General features: G+C 34.3%; 1 protein-coding gene across 1 annotated transcript in view; it reads right to left on the bottom strand.

Annotated features, from left to right (window-relative positions):
* Positions 1-7,090, bottom strand: part of LOC145640367 (KRR1 small subunit processome component-like) — an 8,316-nt gene extending 1,226 nt beyond the window's left edge. Inside the window, exons 1-8 of the mRNA XM_081691658.1 lie at positions 6,959-7,090; positions 6,243-6,477; positions 4,632-4,708; positions 3,138-3,248; positions 2,879-2,947; positions 804-858; positions 474-514; positions 7-95 (exon numbers count right to left, since the gene is read on the bottom strand). Of these exons, the coding sequence (XP_081547784.1) occupies positions 7-95; positions 474-514; positions 804-858; positions 2,879-2,947; positions 3,138-3,248; positions 4,632-4,708; positions 6,243-6,477; positions 6,959-6,994 (713 nt within the window). The 5' untranslated portion in view covers positions 6,995-7,090. The remainder of the gene's footprint in view (positions 1-6; positions 96-473; positions 515-803; positions 859-2,878; positions 2,948-3,137; positions 3,249-4,631; positions 4,709-6,242; positions 6,478-6,958) is intronic.
* Between the last annotated feature and the right edge of the window lie 645 nt (positions 7,091-7,735).

Below are 7,735 nucleotides of genomic sequence, written 5' to 3'. Positions count from 1 at the left end.
TATATTGGATGCATTTTATTCTGTATGCAGTCTTCTACAATTCTCCGCACTTGTTTCAATCCTTTAAAAGATCCCATGGCTGCAACTGTGTTTCCCTGCATAAATGGCAAGAAGAGCAAAAAGGGATCGACAATTTATAAGAATGATCTTAAAAAAAAAAAAAAAAAAAGGCCAGTCCTAATAATCCCAACTTTGCATTAAATATAATCATATTTTGGGGGTATCTGAACTCTGGTGCACACAGCCTCACCCTCCCTGAAAACAAAGAATTTGGGGGCAAGGGCTGCAGGAATGTTTCAGTGATGGAATCTCTGGGAAAATAATAGAAAATTATTTTTGATGGTAAATTAACACTTTCACTTTTGGATATACAGCTACACAAGTCAGTATTACTTAAAAGAGGACTGGTACTCCTAAAAAATGCTCCAAAAAGAAAGGATCTCCAACATTAACTAGAAGTTCTTGATGCATACCTGGACAAGGATGTAGCAGCCTGTTAAGATTTCAAGTGCCTGCATACAGTACAAAACAATAAGCCAAGGAACTAAGTGCATGTTCCCAACGATCCACCTACCAACTTCATATCTGAAATCCCTACAAAGCTTTGTTAACCTCAGGGGAGGGAAAAAGTGTGTGTGTGTGTGTGGGGGGGGGGGGGGGGGGGGGGGGAATGGAATAAAGTTTGAGCTATTCTTTTGGCCATCAGTCCAGCATAGCACAAAACTTCCTACATGATCCACACAGTTCACTTCTCTCAGTTTTTCAAAAGCAGAACTCCATAATAAGATTAATATTACAATCCTTCAAGGTAGAATTATTGGGACCTAGAAGATGTTGTCTCCTTTTGACAAAGCGTGCCTACAATTAGCAAAACAAACCAATCAAGATCCTTCCAAAGAAATGTATCTGTCATACACATAAAGCCACAGACTATCACTTTTGGACAGCGAATCAGACATGAAACAAAAATATGCACATAAGGAAATGGGTTGGTTGTGAGTTACTAACAATATAACCTGAGCTTAAACACATGCAAATAAAGACTTAAAGAAGGAGCAGTTTCATGAGATGACCGTAGGGAGAAATTACTTGAACATTTTTGTTTTTTTTTTGCTCAAAGGAGAAATGTTATTGAGTATGTATTAGTGTATGTACAATATACTCCTTTCTTCACCCCCATCCCATCGTCTATTCTCTTCCTCTTTCTTTTACATGTTTAAACATCACACAAACAATGTCCGGGTGAAGACATAACTCTATCCACACATATTTAAAAAAAATAAAAAAAGTGTACTAAAAGAATTTATTACTGATTTTCTGACCCAGGTGCTCTACAACCGTAGCCAAACAATTCTGGCAGAAAGTACTGTTATCATTTTGCTTCAGGGATGGTTAATTTGTGCAGTTCTGCAGGACACATCACTTAAGTTGCTCTGATTAGATGGGGTTCTTTTGCAAGTGGGAGCTCATCTTTATTAATAGTTCCTTTTGTTAATATGGAACTAGGGAGTTAAGCTGATTCAGAATGGCTTTCAATAATTCAAGTTATGACTAGTAGCTAAGGCTATTTTCTTTTCAACTGAAATAACGTTTTATGATCTGAGTATGAATTTGATAAACCTTCAACCAAAATAAGGGAAGGATATCAAGATCAACCAGTTCGGATAAAAAAAGGCTGAGCCTCGCAACCTTGAACAAGGTACAAGGAGAGAGCAAAAAAAGGACGAAATGGAGCATGGCTTTTGATGGATACTAATGTGTTTTAGGACTTTCAACATTTAAGGAAACAGCTGAAACACCACAACTCAAACTGCCCTTCCTTTCTCCAGTTCAGCAAGTTCTAGTAAAATTGCTGAAACTAGTCCTAGATGAGAAACTTGATTTGCCTAAGGATTTAAAATTTTGTCTAACATACTGAGTCTTCTTCGGTTCCCTGGAAATTTTTTTGTTCTCACTAACAGTTGAATTAAGTGATTGCACCCATAAGACCAAGAATCGAAAAGCTTAAAAAGATACTCATGGTATAATCTGCATATCCTAAAATCTTCCAAAATTTTAAAGTAACATTACTTACAGATAGAAGCCTGCTATGATAGTTAGCCTATCAGTTGTTTGGCTCAGTTATGAGATCCAAGAGTTAGACATGGGAAATTCTGACTTCATAGGCATCGGGACAAAAGTATGTCCAATAAAGGATATAGACTTGAGGCTACGACAATGTGATAAACTAAATCAGGCCACTTGTGCTCATAAGTACTCTAGGCAGTGGCCAGCAGAGGATGAGACAAAAGAAGGAAACACTAGGTGGAGCACAATATGGGAAATGGGTAGAGGAAGACAAAGAGGTTGGTATTACTTATGAACAATTGTAATCGTATACAAGAGGTGTGAAGAAATTTGAAAAATATATTGGGAGAGAAGATCAAAAGAGAACCTCTCAACAGTTCTCATCTTTGTAATTAATACCAAGCTTTATGCTTTTATCAGTTGAATTGACCATTTGCCTTAAGCATTACAGGATGTTTGACTACTACTTTCTAAGGAAAGTGGCACCATAAAAAGTGTCAACCTAAGGTTAGTCTTATAAGATTTGAGTTTTCGAGCATAGCTTTCTACCAGGAGTTTTCTACTCTCAAACTTTTTGCTTAGGCTCTGAAATTCCTAAACCAACTGAAAACACACAAGTATAACATTTAAGGGACAAATCATAGTTATATCTTCAATTTTGTTTGTCAAAAGATTATGAATGATGAAAAGCAACAAAATTATACATGCATCAAAAGTAAGGAATATAAATTGACAATTTGTAGAAAAAACACTCCACCAATGACAAATATTGCAAAAACAGTAAAACAATTTTCATCAGAATGAACCACACCTTATTTCTCACAAGATTACCAATCTTGATAATGTCACATTGCATTTCGTCATCGAGTATCTTGATTGCCTGTGAATCAACACATAAGAGAACCATATCAAAGTGCACCCAAAACTACAATTAAAAACAGGAATGGAGGATTTCATACAAATGAGGATGGCCTGATACAGACAAGTGTTGCATAAGCATTCAAACAGAATCTTAATTGTGGGAGATGATACTAGCAAAATAAAAATAAACTACAGAGTTAAAGACATACCTGAGGTGCCGGAACACTTCTTGACAAAAGTTTAATAAGGTCCCTTGATTTCACTATAATGTATGGATCTCTGGTCTTTCTAGTTGTTGAAACAGTCATGGTACCTTCAACCTGAACAAAAAGAAAGAGATAGATAAACAGTTACTCCCTTTGTCACTAAATGTTCCTTCCCACTTATACGGATGGCCCAATTGTTTTTCATGTATCTTTTGTGGGTTAAAAAAACCTCCACATTTCATTCCCCCAAACACCCTTATCACATTAACTCCCCTTTATCCCCTAGAACATACTCTTGAAATATTCCTTTAACAATAGACATTAAGAACCAAAAGACAAGATCCTAGAAAAATCTGCAAGAGAGTGCAGATAGATAGAGTTATATAATCATCTAAGTCAAGCTATGCCCACTTAATGAGACCATTATAGTATCTACACTCTTAGTCAACTCTCTAGTAATTTCACAATCTAAGAAAGCTCCAGAATATGAATTATTGGATATTCTTCACAAGCAGAATATCTTCAAAAGTGATGCTATAGAATTCAATGAGAATCCTAAAAAAAGAGGCATTAGACTTGATCCCATCATGTGTTAGGGCTTACACTTTTCCAAAAATCCAGATGTTAAGCTACCTTGGTCTATATACCCAAGTGAAAACTTCCATTACACTGCATAAATGGATTACAGGAGCCATAACTTCTGTATTCAATAACCTAAATGAGGATTAGTGGAGATTTAGCTGAGGTAAACCTTTCATAAGTATGAACTTGAATATAATAACAAACATGTATTCACAAGACCCCAAGTAAAACAGCACTGGAAGCAAAAGGTAAGCCTCTACAAAACCCCTGAGATTCTTCTCTTTAGTACACCACCAAGGTGAATGCCCAATAAGCGAACACTATCCTAATTCCCAAAGTGGAGATGGGTGGTTTCTTAGACTCAAATCATCCAACCAGATGAAAGCTGTGTAAAGGATCCACAACCTGGGAATTTCAACAACATAACTTAAAGCGTTAGCACTTGGCAATCCTCAACCTTATCAAAGAGCTTATCTAAAACGGGTTGGTGCAAACTAAAATACCACCGAGACTGTGAGGAGATAATTCAGGTAATCAACAATAGACTGATTCTCAACAACTCAATGGTAAACATTGTCAATGACATCCTTAATCTAAATAGTGTCGTTCCTTCATGCGGCATTGGTTAGCCAACCATGACAATTCTGTTACCATCACAAGCATGACATCTGACAATTACAACCATTTAATGATATTTTTTTTGGAGGGGGGGGGGGGGGGGGACTGAGTATAAATCCACCTACCACTTTAAACACTATTATCAACAGTCAACAACCACATATATAAATCCACCTTAAAAAAGTATTATCAATAGTCAACAACCACACATATATAGTCAATACTCAATATTATTAGTTTGTCAAAAAATCAAATGTAAGCTTGTCCAATTTTGAAGGCCAAAGAGCAAAACCCTACCAAATTAAGCTCACACGAAATACCATGCTCGCGCAATGCAGCCTTCACCGTTGGCCAAACATCTTGCAGGTATTTTTCTGAAAGATAATGAAAAGAAAATTCAGCATTGAATAACTAAATAACTAAACACTATAAGTAATACAAACAAAAAAAAAAAAAAGGGGGGGGGGGGGGGGGAGAGAGAAAGAAAGATGACACCAGCCTGCCAGAAAGATTAATGCACCAAAAATTAAAGTCATCTCAAAATAATTGGTTGTTTAAAGTTCATACTAATCTTTAACCCTTCTATAAAGTATTTATAAGCTATGTTCAAATGAATAGTGCAATGATTCTATTGCCCCTGCCTTTAGTGAAATGATGGTTTATTTTGCCACTCCCGGTTTTCCTCTAAACCTTTTATTTTGCTTTTGAAGAATCTCATTCAATCTCTCTCCTCACTCTTCTTCTCCCATCTTTTCCACTGTGCACTCTCATCTCCTTCTCCATATTTTGGGAGCTAATAAAGCTGGCTGCACGAGCTGTTCTTCAAGAGCAACCAAGAGTTAATCTTTCTTCTTGACCTTTTCATTGATTATTTTTGCTTACAATTTAATCAATCTGGTGTTCATCTTTGTTTTCGGACATGAGAATTTTTCATTTCTGGTTTTTAATTTCTCTGTTTTTTCTATATATGATTTATTCTATAGAATTTTGAACATCTCAATTTGATTTTAATTTATTTCTATAAGTCTATTTTTTTTTTCCTTTTAATTTCTCTGTTTTCCCTCCTAAAATTTCACACTCAATTCTCATAATTTAATCTCAATGGTTCAACGCTCTCTTTTCAATTCATCTTCCATCTTCTTCCCATTGAATCAATCGAAACAGGGGAGGAGAGAGATCATCAAACAATGTCAAAATCATCCGAAGTATTCATCAGATCAATTGATCAAGGAACAACAAGCACTCGATTGATCATCTATGATGGATCTACAATAGCAATTAGATCTCATCAGATTGAATTCACCCAGTTTTAATTTTGGTTGAGATGTTATTCTTGTTTTGGATTAATTTAATTATTGTGATTTTGTAGTGTTATGTTGCGATTTTAATTGTGGTTAAGTATTATAAATTTTCTTAGTTTAATCTGGCCCAATCAATTTCTTCAAAAAAAAACTAAAACTGGCCCAATTATAGTAAGCTTCATTAATTGACTTTTTTATTTTTGGGTTGAGCTTAGTGGGTTGTGTATAAGCGGTTGGAATCAAGAAGAAGCCGGGTATGTTTATGTAAGTCTTTGTGTGTTCTTATTGTAGATTAGTTAGTTAATTTGTTTTGAACTTGGTTTAGCAATTACAAAAATAGCTAATTAAGTGTGTGAGCGGTGTTATGTAAGTAGCTTACAGACACAAATTTGTTGACACAAATTGGCTTCAGCACAAATTATCAGCTTGCACAAAGGGCATATTCCATAAATCGATGAAAGCATTGAATCAAAATTTTCTCAGTAACTTCAACTTGTAGTAAATTAACATGAATATAGGTTTAGAATAAAACCCAATTAAATTTAAAAATTAGCTTAGTAACTCATTCATACAATTGCACAACAAAATAAATAAATAAATTTCAAACCTCGATATTGGGGGAAAATAGTAGAGAAAGAACTGACATCGAGCAAGCCTGATTCGTTCCAAGAAGGGTCGAATTTTTCGATTTTCCAATGGTCAATACTGGGGTCATCCCATGGCTTGTCCTTGTCGTGTTTACCCTTGTGCTTAGTCAGGCCCTTTTTTCCTACTTGTGCTTCATTTTTAGCATCATCAACAAAATCCGGATTCACTTTCAAACTTTTGTTTTCTTTATACTCCTAAATATAGAGAAAACATAATTGCATTAGTTTTTCAAATTTTAAGCAATAACCATTGCATTAGTTTTTCTGCTTTTCTCAATCCATCAATTCATCAATATATTAAGTTGAGTATTGCATTACATTTAATTTTGTATCATGTGTAAACAACATACTACAAATAGTAGAATATCGAAATTATCATGTTACAATTTACTCCCTACTCCTTAATTACTGTCACAACTTTGCCACACTATCATTGCAAATTCCCAGCTTCGAGACTTAATTTCATATTCAATTATCACGAAAAATACATAACTTTAGGGATATTTGATTCAATAATGCTCATAATTTTCTTTTCTTTTGGTTATGATGTTTCATAATCTAAGAATTTACGAGCCCTAAACTTACAGCACTGATAATTAAATTAGATTAGCTCAAATATAAACCCTAGATTGTGAAATTGATATGATGATAGCAACAACAACAACAAACAACTTACCTTAGAAGCTGCTTCAATGGGGGATATTTGATTCATCGTCGGATAACGTCAACTGTGCTTCAATGGAGAACGTTGAGTGCGCTTCAATGAAATAACTGAGAGAGGTAGGAATGGAGGTCTTCTTAATGCCATGACCCGCCATAGTTATAATATGGGTTAGATCCATCTGATAAATAAATGGGGCCGGGTCTTGTTTGAAATTTTTTATTTTTTTTTTCTTGTATTTATGTGCTAATTTGTTACGTATTTAGATAAAATTTCTAATATCAAAAGATAATATTTATATTTAATTAATTTAAACTTAAAAATATCATTCGTCAATTTTACTTACATGGCATTTGAATTAATTAATTCTAAAAGAAATTAATAATCTCTTATTTAATTGGCTACCACTAAAATTTATATTCCTACGTGGCGCAATGAAAAAATTAAATCCTACGTGTCTCTCTAAAAACTCAAGGAAAAAACTCCCCTTTATATATATACTAGTTTTGTGCCCGTGCGATGCCCGGGTTTTTTTTATTGAATTTAAAGATGTCTAATTTTAAAAATGATCATTGATACAAAATTAGTTAGTAATTGATGTGCTTTTGTGACAATTTGTTATCTAGTAGGCATATAATGACTAATAATAATGTTGGTGGAAATATTCGATTTAATTACATAAAAAAATAAAAAAAAATAGCAAAAATAAATTAAATTAAATTAATGTTTAAAACCCGTTGGGTTGACACGAATCCAAAACTTTGGGCAAGGGTTGAACATTTCTTCACTCGT

The sequence above is a fragment of the Chenopodium album genome, chromosome 7 (assembly GCF_948465745.1).
Source record: "Chenopodium album chromosome 7, dcCheAlbu1.1, whole genome shotgun sequence".
Classification (NCBI taxonomy): domain Eukaryota; kingdom Viridiplantae; phylum Streptophyta; class Magnoliopsida; order Caryophyllales; family Amaranthaceae; genus Chenopodium; species Chenopodium album.
The sequence above is the reverse complement of the archived record's forward strand: the minus strand, read 5'-3'. Positions and strand labels throughout refer to the sequence as shown.